We start from the raw sequence: 25,425 nt of genomic DNA, 5'->3' as shown, positions 1-25,425 counted from the left end.
ATTGAAATTGGACAATTGAAGATTGGAAAAACGTTGCCTGGTCTGATGAGTCTCGATTTCTGCTGCGACATTCGGATGGTAGGGTCAGAATTTGGCGTCAACAACATGAAAGCATGGATCCATCCTGCCTTGTATCAACGGTTCAGGCTGGTGGTGGTGGTGTCATGGTGTGGGGAATATTTTCTTGGCACTCTTTGGGCCCCTTGGTACCAATTGAGCATCGTTGCAACACCAAAGCCTACCTGAGTATTGTTGCTGACCATGTCCATCCCTTTACGACCACAATGTACCCAAAATCTGATGGCTACTTTCAGCAGGATAATGCGCCATGTCATAAAGCTGGAATCATCTCAGACTGGTTTCTTGAACATGACAGTGAGTTCACTGTACTCCAATGGCCTCCACAGTCACCAGATCTCAATCCAATAGAGCATCTTTGGGATGTGGTGGAACGGGAGATTCGCATCATGGATGTGCAGCCGAAAAATCTGCGGCAACTGTGTGATGCCATCATGTCAATATGGACCAAAATCTCTGAGGAATGCTTCCAGCACCTTGTTGAATCTATGCCACGAAGAATTGAGGCAGTTCTGAAGGCAAAAGGGGGTCCAACCCGTTACTAGCATGGTGTACCTAATAAAGTGGCCGGTGAGTGTATATGTCTGGTAGACATGTTGGTACGTTTCTAAACTAAACCAACAAATAAGTGGCGCTAGTTAGATTAGAAAGTCTAAATATGCACCGGATCATACACTATCAGGCACTGTGATAAATCTGGTGTAGTGTCTAGTTTAGAGGGCTTTTCCACGAGTTAAATCAAGTCAAACAAACTAAAGAAGTGATCATTCCCTCATCTCCTCCCATTCTGAGGTTTCCCAGGTCTCTGTTGATGTGTGGAAACACACACAGGAAATTGAGATTGGCTGACTAGTCATTTTCTGTGTATGAAGGGGAGGAACGTGGGGGAACAGAAAGGGTTTCATTGTCCTGACTTCCATTTTGTATGCCCCCTCCCCCCTATTTATTTGCAGCACCACTACTGGATATTTGTGAAAATAAATCACCAATAACTTACTTTATGATATGTTCACATAGCAGCTTTAGGAGGGGATTTTGAAGTGGTCTTCCACCTCAAAATTCTCTCCAAAAGATGGACCTGGGGAACCTATGAATGCAGAATGAAGAGGCTGAGCTTTGGGTTTTTAGCACAGTTTATCATTGGAGATTGCCTTCACACCAGGGAGCTAACCAGTGTGAAGCCATGCACTACGGTTTCAGCTGCGATTCTGTGCCGTGACAAGACAAGGCACAATGAAAGAAGAAGCATCCATCACCACCTCGCATTAAAAACAACAGGAGACGGAAAGAGGGCAGCTCATGGAGAGGATTTTGATGCAGAAGACCACTTCAAAATCCGCTATAAAAGTCACCGTGTGAACATCCCCTACTGTCCTAATACTATCATATAACTCAACAGTCAGGAGGACTACACGGCACAACAGATCAGGTTTAATAAGAGAAGACAATGGCTCACTGTGAACATACCTTTACCCCTGTAAGCATGCCAGTGGTGCTAACACTGAAATCGAGGTAGGCCAACATTTCAGGTGTAGGTGGTTTATACATCTGAGGTGATCGCTTCCTGGGCAAATCATCTGAAAACAATAAGATTGTCATTTAGGTGAATTACACACTTTTTTTTCCCAGATTTTTGCGAAATACTAAGTGCTAAGCTTCTATTGTCATTGATCTGGTTTTTTCAATCCAACAATCTGGAGAGTGGCATACTCTAGATATTCATACTATGGAGAAGTGTTGTCATTCCTGTCCAGCATACATGGCATCACATCACCACTTTCTATTGTGTTATGTACTACATAATAGCACTTGCAGCGTAGTCAGCTTATATATGCACGCACACTGACATCATGCAAGTGCACAGCTCTCATACTCAACAAAGGACAGGAGGGCAGAATTCTGACTGCTCAGCACTGCTCCATCTGCAATACATCAGCTATCTAGTAGGCTGCACAGTATAGAGCGTCATACACACTACACTCCACAACCTTCTAAAAGCAAGCTGTAAGTCATTGTCTATTTGTATTGTACTTTTTAACTGGATTCTATTTTACTTTGGGATTGACCACAAGTTTATTTTATTTCTTCTCACATAGATATCCTTTTAGCTGTTCTATACCTATGAGGAGTCTAAGTATGTGGTGTAAGAGGGGGCGGATTTTAGCGCTGAATCCACCTTAGAGTCCGCCCCCTCACAATAGAGGTCTATGTAGACTGCTAGCTTCCTTTTTTCCGTGACCGGTATGTTCCCACTCACAAGAAGCGAGCTGCCCTTTCTTCAGGTGGATTTTGCGGCTGATTCAGCCATGGCGTCCGCCTTGTGGTAGCACCCTCTGGACTAGGCCCATTCATTTGGGCATACTCCAGAGCGGGAAGCCGTGTCTGTCGGAAGCTGCAAGTGTCGCATTTTGGTCCTAATTCTGACGCGGCTTCCCGCATCAAAATCAGGACCAAATTACGCCATTCCGTGCCCCATGGGAATTAGCCCTATGAGATTACTTTTTCCTTTCGTTATCAGAAAAGAATGGGGATGATCTGGTAAAAACCGCATCAAACAACACATGCATTTTTTTATGCCGCTTTCAATATGGTTGTCATTTTTCCAGGTGAGACATTTAACATGCATGCATTTTTCTGAATACATTCTCAAGCTCCCAGTCTAGAAAAAGACAATGGAGAATATTTATTGTATTGGATTCTGTACACCAGTCCTAATGAAGTCCCCGACCAGCACCAACTGTGCCTCATTTATTAAGATATTCCCGCATCTTAGTAATTCTGGCGCACTCCGATGTGCCAAACTGGAAATCTACTTTGGTCAGGAACTAGTGTAGATTTCCTATAAAACTCAGAACAGTTTTCTGGTGCGAGTTAATGTAAATTTGTTGGGGCTGAGACATCCCCTCCCCAGCAGGCTTTGGTCTTTCTCCCTCTCTACCCGTATCTGTAAAAAAAGTGGCAATTGGTCTGCAAAAAATGGTGCATTTTGTAGGCACATAAGAGGCCCATGTGCCAAAGATGGGTCGCATCTGTTACCATCTACGCCAGTGTTCTGGTGTTGAGAGAACAGTAAATTCCCTCAATGAGTTGCAATGTCAAAATGTAAAAAGTGAAATATATCTGGGCCAAGATATGCATATAAGTATCACATTATTCTATCTGTAAATACACACAATTTTTAAAAACTAATGATTAATATATTTTTATTTCTCTGTAAGTGAACCCATCAAGATATGTACACATTATTATTTATACAGGTCTTACATCTACCACATAAGAGTTGACCAATTGGTTGCCTATTTTCCAACCCAAAATCAGACTGATGAGAACAGAAAATATAGAAATACCAAATGAATTGCTTGTGTCATCTTCTGTAACAGTATGTTTACTAAGCATTTATCCGTTATTCACCTGTATCTATGATGGTCGGCCATGTTTTCACATCCACCGCAGCTGCTGCCTCTTTGGACTTTAGCAATCTCAATAAGGTCTGGGTTGTGAGAATGCAAGATGCTTTACTAACCTAATAAAAGAGAGCGCTGTTATAATATAAAGCAGAAAATCACAAACAAGACTCGACGCACATAAAAATTAGCAACTGTGCATACTGCTCTTCAATGGAGGACAGATGCTAGAGATGTTGGCTCAAAAGAAAGCTATATTACAAGGGTGGACCCCATATATAGATGTCCCCCATCTCCTTTGTTAAGTAAGTGTATCATCAGAGGAACCCCAAAACAAAACCACACGGTGTTAGACCTTTTATCACATGACTTACATCTACAATCATCCGTACTGTGGGTAAGGTGGCTGAGAGGTTCTGTGCATGGGGTGGTCGGACAGTAACAGGAATGCAACCAGCATATAAACAGCCATAAAAAGCAGCTATCAGCTCGATGCCTGTAAATGACAAAACAGAAAGGAAACATATGGACATAGAGCATAAACAGGAGCTTCAGCAGTTTCTTCTAGGTCACGTTCGGCTGGGGATGGATATCTTTAACCAGGTGCAATGTTATGATAAGATAATGCAGCAACCTCATCTATAATAAAACAAAGTCTGTGTACCCCATATACATACATGATCAGTTCAGGCATACATGTATTGAACTGGGATATCTTTGGCAGCCGTTTATCTTCCCGAAACAAAAGGGTTATAAAGTTGTAATGAAACTGCCCAGTGTCCATCTTCTCCATAACAGGGGAAGTGTTGGGAGGCCCCCCATACTTATCAGATGGTTGGCTAAACCTGTCAAAATTGGTGGTTTTGCTTGATACACATCTAATGTGTTGGGACAGATCTACCTTTGCCTTGGGGCAACACATGTCTCAGTGGTTAGCACTGTAGCCTTGAAGCGCTGGAGTCCTGGGATCGAATCCTGCCAGGAACAACACCTGCAAGGAGTTTGTATGTTCTCCCTGTGATTGCGTGGATTTCCTCCCATTCTACAAAGACATACTGATAGGAAAAAAAATGTACACTGTGATCCCTATATGGGGCTCATAATCTACATTTTTAAAAAAAAACTAACAAAAAAAAAACCCATCTACCTTTGCCTTTTCCCATTGATAAGAGACTTAGTAATTAACTCCTAAAGCAAGGGAAAACACCAGTCCAGAATTTGGACAGCAATTGCGGCAGTCTTCCATTTTGGATTTCCACTCACTAGCCATAGATACAATGAGGCTTATTAGCATGAGACTTGCACTATGGGTTCCTCAGCGGAGTCAGCTGCAGAATTTGCATCAAGATCAAGCAGGAAGCTTCTTTTTGTTTTTTAGATTCCAGAATAAAAGAAGAGTTCGTCTCTGCCTCCCATTGATAACTATGGGTAGATTGGAGCAGCTTTTTGAGACAGAATCCTACTCAAAATCAGTCCCAAATTCTACCCTGTAAACTTAGCCTGTTTTTTGTCAATGTACTCTATGTAAGTAGGACTGTCTAAAGTGAAGAAACGCTTTAATAGGACTTATGATCTCTGTGCCAAGGAGCTAACCTTCTTATCTATGGTGAATTATAGGTTTCATGGTAGCAAGTGACAAAAATATTAGTCCCTTTTAAGAGTATGTTGAAAACAATATGAGACCAGGTATTGCTCACAAGATGTAGTAGTTGAACCAATACCTCAAATGCTTTTACATGCTCTTTATAGCACAGGTGATAAAAAAAATAAATCACTTTCCCATAATCTATAAAGACATTCCCTGTGTAGGATCAGGGTGCACCAAAGACAAGGCAGAATATTCATCTCAAATTGAGAAACAGAAGAAAGTAGAACAGCTAGTCTCATTTCTTCATGTTTATAGGTGGGGACTTACCGGGAGGATAAAGAAGTACCACGTTATCGCCAGCGTTTAGATGTCCTTTATCCACCAGGGTGGCCGCTATCCTCTCCGCTCTCTTATGAAGCTGTAAACAGGAAGCAGTACAAACGGCTGTGCCCTAAAACCAATGTTATCGACAGGTCAGTAACCAGGAATTAGTTCTAGAGGTAAAGCCCAGAGAACCAAACCAGAACTGGAATATTTCATGACTACCTTTGCATTGAGTAGTATAAAGAGGATGTGCTCAGGAGTAGTCTGCGCTCTCCACTGCAGGATTTCAGACAAATATTGGTGCTGGCAATGACAAAATAGACATGGTCAAAAAGGAGCCTTAATTTAGTTTATATATATATATATATATATATATATATATACATACACACACACACACACTATTTCTAGATCGTAACCCTGTAATGAGCCTAGTCACTCACACTGAGGCTTCTGCACCCCAGTACAATCTGTAACAGGGCTCCCAACTACCAAGTGTGATATAATATTTATAATATAATATTTTTTATTTATATTTATATTATCTTATCACGCAGAGAAGCCTTTGAGTCCCCTCTGGCCCCCGAGCAAGGGTTTGATTCCTAACTCTGCACTCTAACACCACCTCTTTCAGAAGACCACTCCTTAACATATATTTTGTGACAGATTTTCAGTTCCTCCATATATTATGCGTTCCAGTCATCTTTCAAAAGGCCACCTCCCAGATGACCACTTTTTAATGAAATATTACATGTTGTCTCAAAGACGTTTTACTCTAGTTGAAAAAAGCAAGATTATTAATATTATTATTAATGTTCATATATAATAAAAATTCTAGGTTTTATATAGGATGGCCATGCAAATGTGGATCATGAGTTCATGATTAGATGCTTGGTTTATGTACAACTAAGCCTTATCTGATCAGGAATAGAATTCCATCTTATTTTTTTAATGGCCTATCCTTAGGATAAGCCATAAATATCTGATTGGTGGGGAGCTGACAGCCGACCCCCGTACAAATTAGCTCTTCGGGGGAGTGTCTGTACTATACAGACAGCTTCATGCCCTGTATAGTGGCCATACACTGTTCCCACCTCTGCTCCCATTGTCTTTATTTTATTCTGCTGGCAAATCATATTTTACCTTCTTCACCAAATCATTTTCTTCTATCTGTCCAAGATCTCTTCCCGACGCCTGAGCAATTCTCTTCCCTGCAACCAGATTACCGACCATAACAGATGCTGGGCCAACTCCTTCAATGTAGAGGAAAGAATAAGAATTCAGAATGCTACATGCACATGGTCAGGGTTATAGTTTTTCAGATTGTTTACAACACATTTCCAGACGGTTTTACCAGCAAATAAAATCATTGGTTTTTGGATGAAAATCTCAAGCAATAATCTCCGTATACTGTAAGGCTCCCTGAAAGCTTGTAAGAGATTGCTGAGAACACAGCAGCAGCTAGATCCCTTGCAAAAAGAGAAGTCAACTCCCTCCTGCTCGTCTATAAGTACTGACAATGCTTTAGCAAATCTTGGCCAAAATAAAGAATTATGGAATGCTCTGCTTTCCTCCCCTCACAGCAAACTTCCCCCATTATCCATATTTACCTGGCTGTTTCTGCCTTGGCTTTGGCAAATTGGTTACACATGTGTGAGGACACATGAGTATGTTACAAGGATGTAAGGTGCCTTCCAAAAAGTGCTGTTTTGTCTGGGATAAGTGGATTCCTCCCAGTGGAGTTTTTGGCAATGTGTTTGCAGGAACAAGGGCAAGGCAGTAAACTCCCACTTGGTGGATACTATCAATGGCCTGGACCAAAAGAGATAGACACATTAGTAAATAGTACAACATCATCTCATAATGCATCAAGACGTTAAAGTGTTTTTCCAGTTTTAAGTGGATTTTTCATGACTTTAGTATTTATTACCTATAGAGGGTCTAACACCCTGCATCCCACCAATCAGCTAAATAAAGGGGTCACAGCAGGTATGCACCATGTAGCGGCCATGCCTGGTTATTGCAGATCAGTCCTAAATACAGCCACTGCATAACAAAACCAAGGCCCCTTCAATCAGCTGATCAGTCAGGGTGCAGAGAGATGGACCCTCACAGATCTGATATTTTGATGACCTATTGTAAGTGTAGGTAACCAATGCTAAAATCCCCCAAAATCACTTTAATCATTATTCTTCAACTTTGCATAGAACCTTGAGGTAAGAAAAACCATTTTGTGCAAGAATAGGAAGAGGCTGAAACCACATAAACACACATACCTGCAGAACACGACTCATCCACTGGAATGAATCCTCCTCGGAAGCATCAGGTCGCTGCTCTGCTACCACCACAATGCGTTCATCATAAAACACCGTGACAGAAAACACAGCAATCCTAAAACAAATACAACATAATGTCAATGAAATTATTACTAGAGGGATATCCCCATGTCATAAAGTGATGAAATATCATTAACATCACTTTACGATAGGTGGGAGCCTGGAACACTTGTGATTATAGGATCACGGTCTTTCCTGCCCAGCTGTAGGCCAACCACTAACTATACAGGGAACTACAGTCCCTAAACTTTAATGAAGACATACTGCTGTTCCCTGGCACCTTTATTCAGGGGAAAATGGAAGGGGCCACAACAATGCACAGCTGAAAATAAAGGTTAAAACTAGAGATGAGCAAATAGTATTTGAAACTCTAGTTTCGAATACCTCGCTCAATAGGATTGAATGGGAGCGGCCGGCGTGCTGCGGGCGCCGGCGGCCGGCGCTTAACCCCTTCGCGATCGGCCACTCCCATACATTCCTAGGGGAACTGAGGTATTCGAATCTAGGATTTGAATAGTATTCGCTCAACACTAGTTAAAACATATTGAACATTACACTTAACACACCAGTACAATAAACATATTATACCTTCCTCTGTACAAGGTTTTAAGGGATTCCACAGCTAATGCAGTTGCTACAATGTCGTCTGCATTGTGTCGCCTTCCGCTAACCACCAATGTCCCATCCATTTTTCCTACCACAAAGACAAGGTTCCCCTGGAATAAGAAACATAGAACATGATTTGTGTAAATATAAAATACAAGAAGACCTGATAAAAGGCTTGTATATGTGGTTAAGGCATCACAGGGGTCTCTAATGCTGCAGCAGTACATTTTATAGGGTGTTATCGGAATAAAATTGTGCATTATTACTCAGATGCCACATATAGACAGCTTGCCATGATCCAGGGACTGTAGTGAGTAATACAACTAATGTAATGCTAACACTAGTACATTGTGAAGTACTGTAAGACTGTGCTCCAGTTGTGGACTCAAAAGCACAATGTGCATGAGGTCACAATTTCAAAAATTCTGCTTAATGATTTTCTCTAACCATCTTAATAGTGACAATATTCTGCCTCGATCAGTTGCCAATGGATACAACCATAAATGAAGGAACTTTCTATGGCCTAGTAGTTTTTGGAAACCCAGCCATGGTTTCCTTATTGTGATCGGGTTATCTTCTCATACATGTAGTGTCCCTGCCTGATAAACGAAAATAGGAAAATCCAGCGTCACCAGGCAGTTAAAATATAACTTTTATTCTTCCATTAAAAAAAACTTTTACAGCATACCAAAAGGTAATGGCAAGTAACTGCGTATAAGGATATTACAATATCGTTATACGCAGTTACTTGCCATTACCTTTTGGTATGTTGTAAAAGTTTTTTTTAATGGAAGAATAAAAGTTATATTTTAACTGCCTGGTGACGCTGGATTTTCCTATTTTCGTTGATTGGTTCAGTCGGATTGAAGTCCATCCACATTAGAGCAGCCCAGGATCAGTTTTTTCAATTACAGGGTGAGCTGGATATTTACTACTTGTATCCCTGCCTGATAATCTGGCTACAACAAGGAAATCACGGCTGGGTTTCTGAAGTCCCAGACCACAGAAAGTTCCTGCATTCAGGATCGCATCCACTGGCAACCAATAAAGACAAAAACTAAAACCTTGAAGATGACTTAAGATGCTAAATTTTTTTTTTTTTTTTTAAAACACTCTACAAAATTTTTAACTATTTATATTTGAAAAATTGTCTAACTTTTAATTATATAAATTTAAATATGGTTAAATTGAAGGGAAAAATCCCTTTAATCCTCTGCTTACAGCCCTGACAGTTTGCCTGGATTACTGATAAACTCAACCTATAGCTTAGACTACACTCACCTGGTGTCACAACAAGTGTCCACCTAGGTCAACTGTTAGGGCGGGTTCACATCTGGGCCTCGGCCTCCGTTTTGCAGGTTTCCGTTTCCTGCCCGAAACTGGACAAGAGACGGAAACCTGCAGTCATTTTGCAAATCCATTCATTTGAATGGGTTCGGAAAGTGTCCGGCCGTGAGCGCCTGTGAGCGTTTTGTGCTCTCCGCGGCGAAACAGTTTGTTTTTTTTTAAACCGGACACAAAGTTGGACATGCAGGACTTTGTGACCAGTTAAAAAAAAAAAAAAAAAAAAAAGTTTTGCTGTGGAGAGCACAAAACACTCACAGGCGCTCACGGCCGGACACTGTCTGCCAAGGTTTCTGTCTTCTGACGGCAGAAGAAGGAAACCTGAAAACGGAGATTTGGCGCAGGTGTGAACCCGCCCTTACCAGCACTAGGACTACTTCCAGTGATAACAACCTGGTAGCTTCCCTACAGTGAAGTTCAAATCCCTGGTTAAAGGGTGAAAACCAAGGGACTACTTACATGCATGCTCAGCTGCATGTTTATTTCCTGATAGTCATCAACTCATCAATGGGGGTCGATCAACTTCAGAAGTAAGTGTGATATTACATGGTCCATAGTCAAATGAATGGAGGGGACAATGCTATGCATGCTTGGATGAAATTCTTCCTCCAAATTGGGAAGTAGATTTGTCAGCAGCTCTCTGATATAGGTCACTAGAGTAAAGGCTACCTGCTTGTAAACTTTATATGGAACTACAGGTATACTAGAAAACTGAACAAAGGAGCCTGACATTGAAATAATGACGGCAGGACACCTACAGTCTTAGAAGTTATATTTCCCTTAAACGCAGTGGCATAGTATATATCTTCTATATCAAGTCAACTTTCATAACAACAGTTTTAATTCGGCACTTACAGGTCCCACAAAGCCCAGTAAGCCAGTCCTGGTAAACGGTGTCTCCCCAACTGGGGTTCCAGTAGCACCAACTGGTAAGACCTGAAAGAAAATTGTATTGTTGCATGAAAAAGCACAGGAAAAAGGATCAGAGGGATCCACATTCTACTGAAACCCTGAGATACATGAAAAATAGAAGTACTGCATACTGAGAGCAGCCATGGCTTGCACCATACGTCCCTGAGCATGAACAGAGAAAACCAAGGATGGAAACTAAGAGAGTGGTATTCCTCCCAAATACAGACAGATGACAAAGGCAGCTGTGTTCGCATTGCAGATCTACTGAAATCATACTCGTATTTACAGATTTACATGAAAAATCTCAAATATAAGCTTACATGAAAGTTGTTGAATAGAGATATACTGCTTTGGCCTACGCTTGAGATACTGCGGTTATAGGTCATTTACAGTGGGGTTGCAATCTTATGCATTAAAGCTTTATGCGGTATTCCAGGCGTTTTAACTCAATGGCCTTATGATAGGTTATCAATATCAGATCAGCTGAGTCCAACTCTTGACACCTCTATCGATCAACTGTTTTTTCTAGCAACTGTATCCCTTGTGTGGTCCTTCAGCAGCTCAGTCCCTTTCAAGTGAATGTGACTCAGCTGCATTACCAAGCACAATGGTTATGCTATGTACAGCTCTGTCCTGCTATATAAGATAGGGGCCGCAGATCTTGCACACACACTGTACCTTTCAATCAGCAGATCGGTAAGGATTGGTAAGGATGTTGGGTATTGCATCCCTCACCCCCCACCCCAATCTTAGCTACAGATAGGATATCAATATAAAATTCCAGGTTTCCATCTTCTGCCTGAGAAACTGTTCAGGAGACAGAAACCGGCAGTCAGATTTCAAACTCATTTGAATGGGTTTGCAAAGTGTGCACCTGTGAGCATCTTCTGCCCTCCGCGGCAAAACCATTTTTTTTTTTAACCGGACACAAAGTCGGACATACAGGATAAAAAAAACGGTTTTGTCACAGAGACAAGAAGACGCTCACAGACGCGCACTGACTGCCGGGTTTCCGTCTCCTGTCCAGTTTCTTGGGCAAAAGACGGAGAGACACAAAGCAGAGACCGGGCGCAGGTGTGAACCCACCCTTAGGCAATGCTCTGTGAGTCAAAGTCGGGACTTCCAGTCTGATACTGGAGTAAGAAGCTAGCAGAGAGATTTGTGTATATGTGTGTTACTGATACATAGTGTAGACTGGATACAATTTTACGCATATCTGTGAAGAATGGAAACACAAACTATAGATTTTTTTATTTTTTTGGTAAATTATTAGTGCATCAATTTTCCTTTCACGTTTCTTCGGATACTGAGGGTTTACAATGCAGCAACACTGCCTTCAAGTTATTTAGCCAATGTAAAAGCTATTGACCATACTGAAAAGCTTGGGATATATGGAGATAAACTTTACATGTTTTAGGACGTATACGTACCTCAAATGTATTCTTTGTCACTCCTGACAGGCCATAATAACTTATCCCGCCTCCTTTATAACTCACACAGATTTCTCCAATTTCATCTGTTTTACATAACTGCGGCACGCCATCCGGTTTTATAATACACATCACCCCTAGAACAGAAGAGGACTTGGAATCAGATTATAACTGTGGAATTTTACCCTGGTTTCCGTAGTCAGACTTCAGTCTTTGCTCTAAGGATTTGATATACCTTTACATGAATAAATGCATAAATGTGGCTAAAGTAGCAAAGATATTTCATGAATTGAAAAAAAAATGGCAATAAGTCTTTATGTAGAACCCTGATAAACGATGTAGAAATGATTTAAAATAAAATCTTGGAATTATTAAAGGATAGGCCTGTAATATCAGACGGATGGGGGTCCAACTCCTGACACCACCAGCAAACAGCTGAGTGGCCACAGCACTACAGTGAATGCCACGTTCTGTTCACTGTTTACTAGGCACAGTACCATATATTATGCATTGGCTGTGCCTGGCACTATAGCTTACCATTTGTTCACAACTGTGTTTGGTATTCTGTTCGGGGACTCCGCAAGGGGACCCCCGAACGAAATGCCGAACGCAGCTGCAAGTGCTGTGCAGTGAAAGCACACGGACCTCATAGACTGTAATGGGGTCCGTGTGCTTGTCGCGCGCTGCCCACACGAATCATTTGGACAGGAAAGTAGATTGTGAACTACTTTCCTCTCAACATGATCCCTGGGGAGATCTGGCGGCAAGCACACGGACCCCATTATAGTCTATGGGGTCCGTGTGCTATCACTGACACGCCGCTTGCAGTTGCATTCAGTATTCTGTTCTGAGGGGGTCCTCACGCAGACTTCCCCGGAAAGAATACCAACGCAGATGTGAACGAGGCCTTAATCTACATTCAAGCAAGTGGGACTGAGCTGCAATACCAAGCACAGCCACTACAAATTGTACAGAGATGTGCTTTGTAAACACTAAAGGAGACGTGGTACTCACTAAAGTGCTGTGGCCCCTTCAGTAAGGATATAGCGGAGTAGAATCTCAATACCATTAATAACATTTCCTTAGTATAAGCCATCATTGTTACAGACTCTGAAACCCCCTTGAGAAAATGAAGTAATATTTTAGCATTTATTCCAACAGACACATTTGACAAGTCATAAATGATAATCTAAGATGAGGCACTGAACATACTGGTCATAGGATTTGAAATAATATGAACTATGCCTTGGCACCATGTATAAATTACTAAATTGGATTTGTTAAAGGACCAAGCAGCTCAAAAATGTTGTACTATTTGGTTAGCCACTAAAAAAAATATACAGTGAACATGTAGTTATGGGTCCACTGTATTCATTGAGCTTAGTGGAAATGTGCTTATAATATTTTTCCTCTATGCGACATTGTCACATAGTAGTTATTAGACCTATGCAGAGGATAAGGCCATGCACAAACTTGTCAGTGAAACCAGGAAGTGGAGAGGAGAGGAGACAGGAGGGCAGGCAAAACCCTGAGATGGTGAAAACCCTTTAATGCCCATTGCTTACCTCCGGGCATCACATGGCCGACATCTTGCACTGTTAGAGCGGAGTTCTTATCTTCAGTGTTTACACGGATAACACCGTAACTCAACCCATTCATAGACAAAATAGCTCTTCCAGGCAGTGGAGCCCCAGGGATCCCAGGTCTTAAATAAAAAATATTCTGCTTATTAACAATGCATACTGTGACAATATCCTGATGTACTTAGTAAGGTTAAGAACCAAAAGAGCTATAAAAAGAGTGAGATAGACAGGAGATAGACAGATAGGAGATAGACAGATAGATACCTTCGGATGGCTACAGTCATGGCTTCTGGAGATGTGGCACACGGACAAATCGCCTCAGGTTTAAGACCATAATTTTGAAATAAACTCAGGAAAGCATCACAGGATGAAACAGACCCTGTGCAAAACCAAAAAGACACAGAAATAAAGTAACATGCAAAGGGTGAAGATGTTAAAGGGTTTGTCCAGAGTGTATTTAATTACTTACCTGAACCCGGGGATGCTTTTGATGGACCCAGGGGGTCCTGGCAACATCACAACCCTTAGTTCATGTGATCGGAGGCAGCATTCAGCTCCCTGGGTCGCTGCACCTACTACTTCCCGATCCCATAGGTAATGAATTACCTGTGCAATGAGGGGGGTAGCTTTACTATAGTCAACCAGCCAATCCCCAGTGCACAGGTACCTTTGAGATCAAGGAAGGAGGAAGGGGCGCGGGTAACCTGGGATGCTGAAAGCTGGTTCACATCACATGACCCCTGCAGCCATCAAAAGCATCTCCAGGACCAGATAAATGAATAAATACTCCCAGAAAATTCCTTTAAATGCATAGACAAAGGGTCCTATTCCACAAGAGATCCTAACTGATCCAGCAACCCAGAACATATAACATAGTTTCTAGGTAGTTTCTATGGATATTAAATACTTATAATCTTTACATTTGCTTCAAGGAAATCTCACAAGTAACAAATAAATGATATAAGTACAGTAGATAAACTTTCCCCCACCGTTTATGGGTCTGCACAAGTATCTACGTGTTCACCAGAAACCGTTCTATACAAATCCTGCTTAGAAGAAAGGGGTGGCGGATATATTCAATTCCACAGGGCGGCAAAGCTAAGGAAGTGTAGCTTAACTAAAGGGTGGGGTTTACTTATATTATCTTGCATGGCGATCGTGCAGAGGGGGAGGATCCTACTGCAGCTGCTTATAACCTGACACAGGACAGTGATCAGGATTAGAGATGAGTGAACACTGTTCGGATCAGCCGTTCCGAACAGCACGCTCCCATAGAAATGAATGGAAGCACAGTGTTCTCTCATCTCTAATCAGGATGAGTGGGGACATGGTTGACCTCACAGAGAGGTCTTTATTTAATTATAATATTAAAACTAGTATCAAAAAGGGGTAGAAACACTTCAAGGGAGTCTGTTAGTCCAAAATTCTTCCCAAACCAATTATAGTGCTGTGTAGGGGGCTTTAATAGGAGTAAAACACACCACAAACCAATGAAGCAATGCAGAGATGATCATCTTTTCATGGATACAAAAATTAGGCTGCAAGTGCACTTGGGGTGGTCTCAGTTTGTCAGTTTTGTCTCAAATGCTTTGACTTTCCTCTTACCCTTTTAGTTATGATGGAAATTTTCAGACTCTGCCCATGTTGTGGCTGACTGTCAGCAGATCTGACTCCACCCCCAGTGCACTTGCAGGCTGATTTGCATACCCATGATTATCTCTGTTTAGCTGCATTGTTTGTGGCCATCAAGGTAGATTTCTACTCTTATTAAAGGTTGCTAGACAGCATTATTATTTGTTTGGGAGGCATGTCTATGTAGTTCACAATGGTTTGTCCCATCTTTTTCCTTTGGCCCTACTGTTACATAAAGAGTCCTTTGCAGTCTACTGAGGATTTTTTTTTTTATTTGAGGAAGGGATGTCCAGATGGTCTTAACTTATTAAATATAGAACATGAGCATACATACAGTTAAAAAAAAAATCTTAAGACTTTACTACATCAACTGCAAAACCTCAAGCCTCAAGTAAAATCTTAACACAAAACAATTGTTAACAATCCCCAGTGAGTGTTGTGGTTCAGTGTTTCTAATCTGGTTATCACAAGCATATTTCATAAAACACAATGACACTTACATGGATTGGCTCCATCTGTTACAATGAGCATGCGAAGTGAGGCCAAACTGATATCCTTCTGTTCTCGATGTGCAATCATTGCCCAGTGCAAGTCTCGGCACTTCACTACCGCAACCCTGGCTGCGGGACAAGAAACAACAAAGACGTATTCATGGCTTTATCTGTACTGTACATTCAGAAAGGATATGTATTTCCTTCATTTCTTGCTTCCAACGGAACAAAAATCTGCTTAAATGCCAAGATCTCAGCACCACATCATTTAAACAATTGTGGGTTATGGCATTGATGGGCCTAAAAATAAAGCACTCGTGATAAAGAAGGGAATTTGCTCAGAACTAGCAGCGCCTTCTCCACCAGGGCTCTGTCTATCAACAGGGCTTAGATACATGGTGAAGGTACAGCCGCTGGTCACTGTTCTGCTGATAACTTATCTGGGTTTAGTTTCATCTTCTACTAATGAATTACAATAGTAATGGTAACTTATTCAACTTCTAGAAAGATGAATTCCAGCTGTTACAGAGGCCCAGTGTAAGTGTAAAGCTGACCACCAGTTCCCTACAGACTCCACAGTGCTAAATCGTATTTGTTGTAGTAACTAGAGATGAGCGAACACTGTTCGGATCAGCCAATCCGAACAGTACGCTCCCATAGAAATGAATGGAAGCACCTGTGATGCCGGCCGGCCGCAGGCAAAGTCAGCGTCACAGGTGCTTCCATTCATTTCTATGGCAGCGTGCTGTTCAGATCAGCTGATCTAAACAGTGTTTGGATCGGCTGATCCGAACAGTGTTCGCTCATCTCTAGTAGTAACCCATAGGGTTTTGCACTATCCCCCCACTTTATTTGACCATGTCAATGAACCACTGGCGGTCGCCATTCGCTAGCATCCTGATATTAAAGGTGTACAGATTGAAGACTGTGATTACAAGGCTAACCTTTGTGCAGATGATATACTGTTAACCATCACCGAACCTTTCGTTTCCCTCCCCAATTTGATTAGCTTATACAATTTAATCTTCACAAGCCCCTGCAGGTTTTGCACCTCAGTAACCTTACTGTCCATCGTGCACCCTATTCCTCTTGAGATTGGATGTTAGGGTGAAAGAGTTGAATTGGAGGGACACTTAAAGGGGCTCTATCATTGGGAAAAGTCATTTTTAACTAAGCACATAATTCCATAGCCTTTAAAAATGTTATTCCACACCTACCTTTTGTATGTAAATCGCCTCAGTGGTTTTTGAATGAGCCTGTTTTTATTCATATGCTAATCAGCCTCTTGGTGCAGCTCAGAAGTCTCATCGTGCACCCTCTGCTATTCTTTCCTATGTATGTATACAGCACAGGCTGCTGCTGCCTCAGATTCCTGCTTGCACATACAGATAGGACATAATAGCAGAGAGGAGGCTGCTGGGAACTTCTTGTGCTAGCTGGAAGCTAATTAGCATATGAATAAAAACGGGCTCAATCAAACACCACTGAGGCAATTTACATACTAAAGGTAGGTGTGGAATAGCCTAAAGGCTATGCATGTGTGTGCTTAGTTAAAAATGACTTTTCTCAATGATAGGGCCCCATGGGCCCTGATCTGTGCTGTGACATCACACCGTGGACATAAAACAGTAGTTATATATAGCACAGGGACCTTTAAGAGCCAATGTATTCAATATCTGCACTTTTAGTCCATAAAATACAATTAAAAAAAATAAAATCAGCACTTTTATAGGTAAATGCAGCCCTACAGCTATCAGCCACTCCAGTGTGCCTCCATGATCAGAGGTTTATTGCAAATAACTCCAGTTATGAGATCTATTAACCTAAGTGTGAATAATATTAGAAACCTATAAGGAGGTGCACTGCTATAGTCCTTTACAAAGCTAATACAGTCTATAGTCTTAGAGCAGGGTTATTGAAGCAACTATATTGTCCTATACCTGTGCACTTATTCCCATACAGTACATTACCTTTATTTGTATGGACTCTTTGCACCCAAGATAAGGGGCACGCTTTCATCACTGAGTATGGAACGCTGACCGTGTGCATTTTGTTCACTACATTCTAGAAGATAAAAATGATACAAAAGCATTTATTAACCAAAATAATCAAACAACCAATCAGACGACATCTCTTATTTTTCAAAGGCCCTTTGGAAAAATAAAGCAGCAACCTTACTGGTTGTTATGGGCAACTACCCCCTCTATCCACTTTACCATGTGGGTACTTCTATACAGTAGTGGTGATGTAACTATTCCGGTATTACAGTAGTGTTTATGGGAACTATCCTTCAAGCCACATATTCAAGCCCTCAACACCTCCTGCCGCCTCCAACTCAAGAACATCCACCGAATTCGCCCCTTCCTCACCCAGGAAACTACTAAGATGCTCGTCCAGGCCCTCATAATCTCCCGCCTAGACTACTGCAACACCCTTCTCCATTGACTCCCAGCTAACACCCTCGCCCCCCTTCAGTCCACCCTAAACTGCGCTGCTCGCTTAATCCACCTCACCCCCCGATCTTCATCAGCTGCTCCCCTCTGCCAGTCCCTCCACTGGCTACCAATAGCCCAGTGAATTGAGTTCAAGCTACTAATGTTAACATACAAAACCATCCACACCCTGTCCCCTCCATATATCTCCGACCTAATCTCCTGCTACCTGCCCACACGTAACCTCAGATCCTCCAATGACCTCCTACTCCGCTCTGCCCTCATCCACTCCTCACACAACCGTCTCCAAGATTTCTCCCGTGCATCCCCCATACTCTGGAACTCCTTACCAAGACACATAAGACTGAGCCCCACAATCACAGGATTCAAGAAGGTCCCGAAGACTCATCTATTCAGGAAGGCCTACAACCTCCAGTAACACTATCACCGCACTGCCATCTGTACAGTCTCCCCCCTCTCCTTCTGTCTCTATTCCTCTTCCCTCATAGACTGTAAGCCCTCGCGGGCAGGGCCCTCTACCCCACTGTGCCAGTCGGTCATTGTTAGTATTATATCTACCTGTATATTCTGTGTACTGTATGTAACCCCCAAATGTTAAGCACCATGGAATTAATGGTGCTATATAAATTAATAATAATAATAATAATAATAATAATAATAAGTCTTACCGTTAGTATGCCATGCCAGAGACCAGCATCCCTCTTAAAATCGAGGACATTTACCATGGTTTCACCTGCATAGAAGACAATTGTACATGAAATATAATGTTATTTCCTTGGGTATGATACATGTGGTTATCATCATATTACTAGTTTCAATACATTCTTGAGCTCATGATACACTACTCTATCTGATCAAAAGAGGACTGTAGACAAAATATCATAAGAGCACAAGAAATCTTTGCCTTATATCATCTTCACCCACCTTCTGTATAATTACAGGACTGAGAAAGAGCTTGACAATGGGAAAGCATTGCTATTCGAGACACTGCAACCCCCATCACACTGCCTTCTTTACTGGTTTTATACTGCAAAACAATAAATAAAGTTATTAATATGCAAGATCAAGAGAGTGAAAAGTAAGGACAAAGTAAGAAATATTAATAACAGGATTATGAATATGACACTGCCCATCGCCACAGCCAAGATTCATTTAACTAATCTAGGTAAAAAATATGCAAATCTATTCTCCAGGATGTAATTATGAGAACAGTGCCATTGTATGCTGCCCTCTAAGGGGGCTGTCCTTAGAGGGCAGCATACAGAGTGCACTGTTCTCCTAATTACATCCTGGAGAATAGATTTGCATATTTTTTTACCCAGAATCCCTAGCGGCGCAGGAATGACTTGTAAGTCTCCGTACGTCTATGTAGGCACACACTCTCCCTAATGTGTATGATTATCTGCTGACTCTGGTCTATAGTCTCTCACTCTGCCAAACTAGTATCCTTGCGCTATGCTGAGGAGGTCCAAAAGACCGAAACAGCGCTGTCCATAGCTGGGAATCTGTTCCTTTTGGAATAGAAATACAAATTTGGCAATAAACCCCGCATCATGTCAGTAGGCTTATTAACTGAGTCATGTATGATGTTAAGGGGGCTGTCCCTAGAGGGCAGCATACAGAGGCACTGTTCTCCTAATTACATCCTGGAGAATAGATTTGCATATTTTTTACTCAGAATCCCTAGCGGAGCAGGAATGACTTGTAAGTCTCCTTATGCTTATGTAGGCACACACTCTCCCTAATGTGTATGATTATCCCCTGACCCTTAACTAATCTAATGAATCAAAAAAAAAAAAAAAAAGTTAAAATACTAATAAAATAAGATTTAAAAACAAAAAAACAAAACACACACATAAAAAAAATCTACTACAGTTTTGCATGTACAGGTCCTATATATGCGATATGCTAGAAGTGAATATACAGCCAGTTAAAGACACAGTTATGCCTTGTTCACATCTGCGTTTGGTAATCCATTCGGGAAGTCTGTATGATTCTTGCGGGCAGCATGCGGAAAGCACACGGACCCCATTATAGTCTATGGAGGCCGTGTGCTCTCACTGCACACCGCTTGCTAGTGCGTTCGGGGGTCCTCATGCAGACTCCCCGAATGGATTACCAAACGCAGATGTGAACGAGTCCTTAAAATCAGGAGCATTCTCAACTGTGTATTTAAATGTTGGTAGCTCCGCCTATGTAGCACATTGTTGGCCTGGTGCAGTGTAAAAGCTGAGATACCCAGCTTTAAGACAACACCAGAAATTTGGTGTAAGGTTCTACACAGCCTAACACATTGGCATCGGAATTTTATAAATGTCTACTCAGTGATGGTCCATCAGCTGGGCATCCCAAGATCATGAGAAAGGGGAACCCTGAGTCTTTTTGTGAATAGAGAGATGCTGCACATTAGGGCTGGGCAAATCATTGCAAAATAACCAAAATTGAAAGTCAGCTTCATTAATTGTTGTGAACTCAAATTGATCATTTCAATTATTTTACATTTTTGGCCACAAAGATTACACTAGCCAAATCAGGATTGAAGAGATGTGAATAACTGAAACCAAAATTCAGTGGCATATAAATAAACGGCATGGCAAATAAAAAGGGGAGTGTCCTAAAACAATTGTTTATTAATTCATTGTTCATAATCAAGGTCATCTAGTCCAATAATTGTGATCTTGATTTAGAACCTAATTGCTCAGCCCTAGTGCACACGCTGGACCGCTGTTCCTTCACTGTTATGGGATTGATGTAGACAACTGTATTTGGTTTTCTCCAGCAATCCCATAGAAGTAAATGGAGTAGGGGCTGAATAAGAGACCCCACCTACCAGAGGAATGAACAGGTAATAAGTGTATTTATGGAAAAACATCTTTAATATTTTTATTTAATAGTTTTCAAGGTGAAGCTATCTTTAAAAATATAAGAAGGGAGTTTGCTTGGATTTTATGTCTAATTCCTATACTGAGCCAATAACCAATTTAGTAAAGGCCTTGTCTTACTGTGATAATACTTACAGAACAATTGCTAAAGATTTAAAAGGGTGGAAAAAAGGTAAGTGGATTTAGAGGAGGGGCAAGGCGAGCATTTCCAGTAATAGTAAATTATAATAATTCCCAAAAAAATAGATAATTCATCTTAGCTCCTGACAGGGACTTAAGACATGCCCAGTCAAGTCACACTGACAGATTCATAAGAGACAGCTATAATTGTCAGATATTTGCAGAGGCTGCCGTCTCTAACCATAGAAATGAATCTCCAGTTTTCAATGACAGCTGTAAATGAGACTGATGATTTTCTAGAGACACTTTGTACACGTGTGATGACATTGTAGAAGCCTGTGAGTGGGAAGTAAGCGAAACCAGTTCATCCCGCTGATAATAAGCTGCAAAGGCTCATTATTCAGGGATATTTCTAGCCTAAAAATCTATCACTCCGCAGCCTGATGAAAGCTTTTATCTTCCCGTTTCATGATTATTTATGATGTACAGCTAAAATGACAAAATATTCTTCAGATACTTCATAGATCTTCATAAAAACTGACTAATTCCATTATAATATAGGATGGGAATAGCAAGTATTACTCTCTACTTGCAAAATCCTTCCACTCAGGTGTGGACCGTGGCATGTAATACAATGGGCCAAACAGGTGCAGAGCATGCTGCTGAAATAGACTAGTGCATAGGTCCTATTATTTACGCCTCATTCACATCAGCGTTTGGATTCCGTCTGAGGAGAGTCTGCATGGAGACTGTGCTGTAAAAGCACACGGACCCCATAGACTATAATGGTTCCTTGAGTTTACCGTGCGCTGCCCACACGAATCATGCGGACAGGAAAGTAGATTGTGTACTACTTTCCTGTCCACACGATCCCTGCGGAGATCTGCTGGTAAGCACACGGACGCCATTATAGTCTATGGGGACCGTGTGCTTTTACAGCACAGCGCTTTGCACTTGTGCTTGGTATTATGTTCGGGATGGGGTCCCCATGCGGACTTCCCCGGATGGAATCTAAATGCTGATGTGAACAAGGACTTAAACTAGAACCTTCTACGGTCCCACATAGGAGTCTGATCATTAGGTGGGTTTTCCTAGGGTTGTTATTTCACGTTATTTATATGGTTACTAGGGTTGAGCGATCGTGTTCACACGATCTTTTTATGTGGGATCGAGATCGGTGATTTTTCCCACAATGCTTTGCTTAGCCTTCACACTGAGTATACGCTGTATTTCCATAGGAATGAATGGAAGCAGCCGACACACAGCCTTAACCCCCTGCGCGCCGGCTGCCTCCATTCATTTGAATGGAAGGCTAAACTAAATCTCTAGCAGCTACTTACCTCTAGAGATGGCTGCTCCGGTGCCCTCCTTCTTCTTGCCTCGCTGCCCCGCCTCCCAGGTTAATGTTTAAAGCGCTAGGTAGGCGGGGCTTGTGGCTTAGAGTGTGGGCGGGTACAGGGCGGGGAGACGTGACGTCTCTCCTCCCAGTACCCGCCCACACTCTCCTAACCTGGCAGGGAGGGGGCAGCGAAGGAAGAAAAGCAGCGTGGAGCAGCAGCGAGGTGAAGAATGAAGGCACAGGGCACAGGACCAGCCATCTCTGGAGGTAAGTGGACACCAGGGGGGACTAAGTAGCCAGAGGATTAAAAAAAAAATCCTCTGGCTACTTTAGTGATTCACTACACAGCGTGGATTCTAACAATTGTTAGATTCCATGCTGTATAGTGAATAAGATTGCTTTTAAAATCCGATCTCCGATTAATAAAAAAAATCCCATTGACTTGCATTGGGATCGGAATTGGGATCGAGATCGGGTTCGAATGAAAAATGATCGGAAATCGGATTTTAAAATCGATCCTGAAAAGTCAAGATCGGCTCAACCCTAATGGTTACCTCTATTTGATTTACACATGACCGGTGGCACCTTCTATAGACTTACCATTTACATCATCATCATTATTATTACTGCTTGATGACTGCCATTATGGTCTTTATATCCTCTGTTGATGTACTCTATGTTAACCATGTATATTAATTGTCATTTCCCTATGGCATACCCACCTAATTGTTCACACCTAATTATTCCCTCTATTTATCCCCCTGTATGTATACTTTCGTATGTTTTTATCTATTGTAATTAATAAAACTATGAGATATTTAGTGTGGGCATGTTTTTGTCAGTCGTCATATTGGTGCTTGCTCTAGACACGAAGTGTTCTTGTTCTAATATTGGCCTAATTGTATATTACTAAAAGGTAGAGCAGAAAAATGGTGGTTGGACACACTGTTTTTGGAAAAAATGTCAAGGCAGTTTTTGATGCAACTTTTCAAGACAAAGACAGATAGAGGATAGAGCATAGAAGGAGATCTATATGCAGGTCCTTCCTTTATAGTCCACACTCATTTTGAATCCACTTCTGGCTTAAAAATTGCATAAATAATGTCAAAACCCCTGCCGGAGAAGGAGAATGTTACTAGACTGGATACCTCAATATAAGCAGGTTCTATACCAGCTACTGTGATGTGTGGTTGCCAGTCCTTTGGTGCCTTGGTCAGGTATCTGGAATCGGTCACAACCCACTTCAGTTTTGGCCATCCTAGAAGAGAGATAACAAAACATTAAGTCCCAGTCTTGGAACTGAATCGTTTATGTAAGCGCTGTGGCTTCCTTCAGAAGAGGTTTACTTTTGGTATATCAGGGGGATACTTCTAAGAGGAAGTAGAGGAGGATTATACTTACTTTGGGGACACCCATTTAAAGGGCTTGTCTAGGACGTCACTGCTACTAAACTATGATTAAAATGAATCATCAATGACAAATCATCAGTAGACCAAGTACCCACACACCTTCACAGATCAGCTGATTTCCTGAACTACAGAGTACCAGAACTATACTCCGTGCACTGTGTAGCGACTGGGACAGATACTGTGAGCTCAGTCTCATTCACATCTATAGGTCCAAGTTGCTGTATAAAGTTATGCTAGTACTGGTACACAGCAGGAGTGTCGGGAGTCAGAACCCTGCAGATCTGCTAGTGATGACCTATCCTAAACATAGATCATCAACTTTGAAATCTTGGGCAACCCCTTTAAGAAAAGCCATGAATACATAAGCAAAATATGTAAACCATAAGGAGGAAATAATTTATGGGTCTGCCTGAATGTTCCCAGACATTCACTAATCATAAACACCATTTTATTTTAACAGTAAATAATAAAACAGACACCATTTCAGGAAAAAAACGCTGCAAACAAGTTTTTGTTTCCACAGCAAGAGTGAATTTAATTATGGAAAGAATGTCGGCGATTTCTATTCATTTCACTATTCCCTGAACCCAAGTAATATAAAAAAAAAAAAAAAAAAAACTGGGAGAAAATGTATTCTCGGAATAAAAATAGTCTAGCGGCTTACCCTTGAATTGCACAATTTCTCCATTTTGTGTTTTTGGCAGTCCTTTCAGGCAAACCTCAGTGGTAAGAGCGAGCTTCACACCACAGCTTCCCAGCAGGAAACCAATCTGATGCCCACCAGCATCCTGTTTATGAAGGAGAGACGAGAAACATCAAATGGGCATAGGGCTCAGGGCCGTGAATGGCTGACATAGCACTGTGATTCTAGCCAGCAATATGACTAAACAAAAATATGGAAACTTATTGAAAATAAATATGGAACCTTATTCCACATGTCAGATACGGAATAGGAATATGTAAAAACTATTTCAAAGTTTCATTATCTGGTCTAGCTCTATTAAGCTATAGGTACAGGACACACACACAAGACTTACAGGTTACACTGTTCAGTAAAAGGTGTTCATTAGAGAAAGTCCAATTCTATCTATCTATCTATCTATCTATCTATCTATCCACACACAGATAGGAGGTAACTATTCTAACTTAACATGGCTGTTGGCTGATCACTTATTTGGCCGACAGCTATCACTCATGCTTCTCCTATATACGGACATGCTCAGTTTGGAGGAATGAAGATGTGTTATCAATATAAAGATGGGCTAAAGCTGGGAAACTAAAATCTGGACATAACATTCAGCATGCCCTTTGCGCCCTTATCAGGAATGGAAAAGTTGGGAGGCCACCATACATATAAGCCAGTCTGCAGGTCCCACTGAAACGTGTCTCGCGTGGCCTTTAGAGTAGTAGTATTTTAGTACAAGATCTCTGTGTATTGGTCAGGTAGAGCAGTGACATAGGTGTAGGGGTAATGAATTATCAGGAGGTCACTTT

General features: G+C 41.5%; 1 protein-coding gene across 2 annotated transcripts in view; it reads right to left on the bottom strand.

Moving 5' to 3' along the window:
- DIP2B (disco interacting protein 2 homolog B) overlaps nt 1–25,425 on the bottom strand; it is a 147,694-nt gene that overhangs the window by 13,984 nt on the left and 108,285 nt on the right. For both annotated transcript variants that reach the window (XM_075265875.1, XM_075265877.1), the window contains exons 11-29: nt 24,596–24,719; nt 23,671–23,780; nt 19,106–19,208; nt 18,850–18,914; nt 17,699–17,792; nt 15,738–15,857; nt 13,870–13,984; nt 13,588–13,727; nt 12,023–12,159; nt 10,536–10,616; nt 8,319–8,446; nt 7,671–7,785; nt 7,005–7,206; nt 6,538–6,647; nt 5,617–5,697; nt 5,398–5,521; nt 3,857–3,978; nt 3,490–3,601; nt 1,546–1,655 (exon numbers count right to left, since the gene is read on the bottom strand). In XM_075265875.1, coding sequence (XP_075121976.1) covers nt 1,546–1,655; nt 3,490–3,601; nt 3,857–3,978; nt 5,398–5,521; nt 5,617–5,697; nt 6,538–6,647; nt 7,005–7,206; nt 7,671–7,785; nt 8,319–8,446; nt 10,536–10,616; nt 12,023–12,159; nt 13,588–13,727; nt 13,870–13,984; nt 15,738–15,857; nt 17,699–17,792; nt 18,850–18,914; nt 19,106–19,208; nt 23,671–23,780; nt 24,596–24,719 — 2,193 coding nt within the window. The remainder of the gene's footprint in view (nt 1–1,545; nt 1,656–3,489; nt 3,602–3,856; nt 3,979–5,397; nt 5,522–5,616; nt 5,698–6,537; nt 6,648–7,004; nt 7,207–7,670; nt 7,786–8,318; nt 8,447–10,535; nt 10,617–12,022; nt 12,160–13,587; nt 13,728–13,869; nt 13,985–15,737; nt 15,858–17,698; nt 17,793–18,849; nt 18,915–19,105; nt 19,209–23,670; nt 23,781–24,595; nt 24,720–25,425) is intronic.

Source organism: Leptodactylus fuscus, chromosome 2 (genome assembly GCF_031893055.1).
Source record: "Leptodactylus fuscus isolate aLepFus1 chromosome 2, aLepFus1.hap2, whole genome shotgun sequence".
In the NCBI taxonomy this organism is placed as follows: Eukaryota; Metazoa; Chordata; class Amphibia; order Anura; family Leptodactylidae; genus Leptodactylus; species Leptodactylus fuscus.
This window is presented reverse-complemented; position numbering and strand designations above follow the sequence as displayed.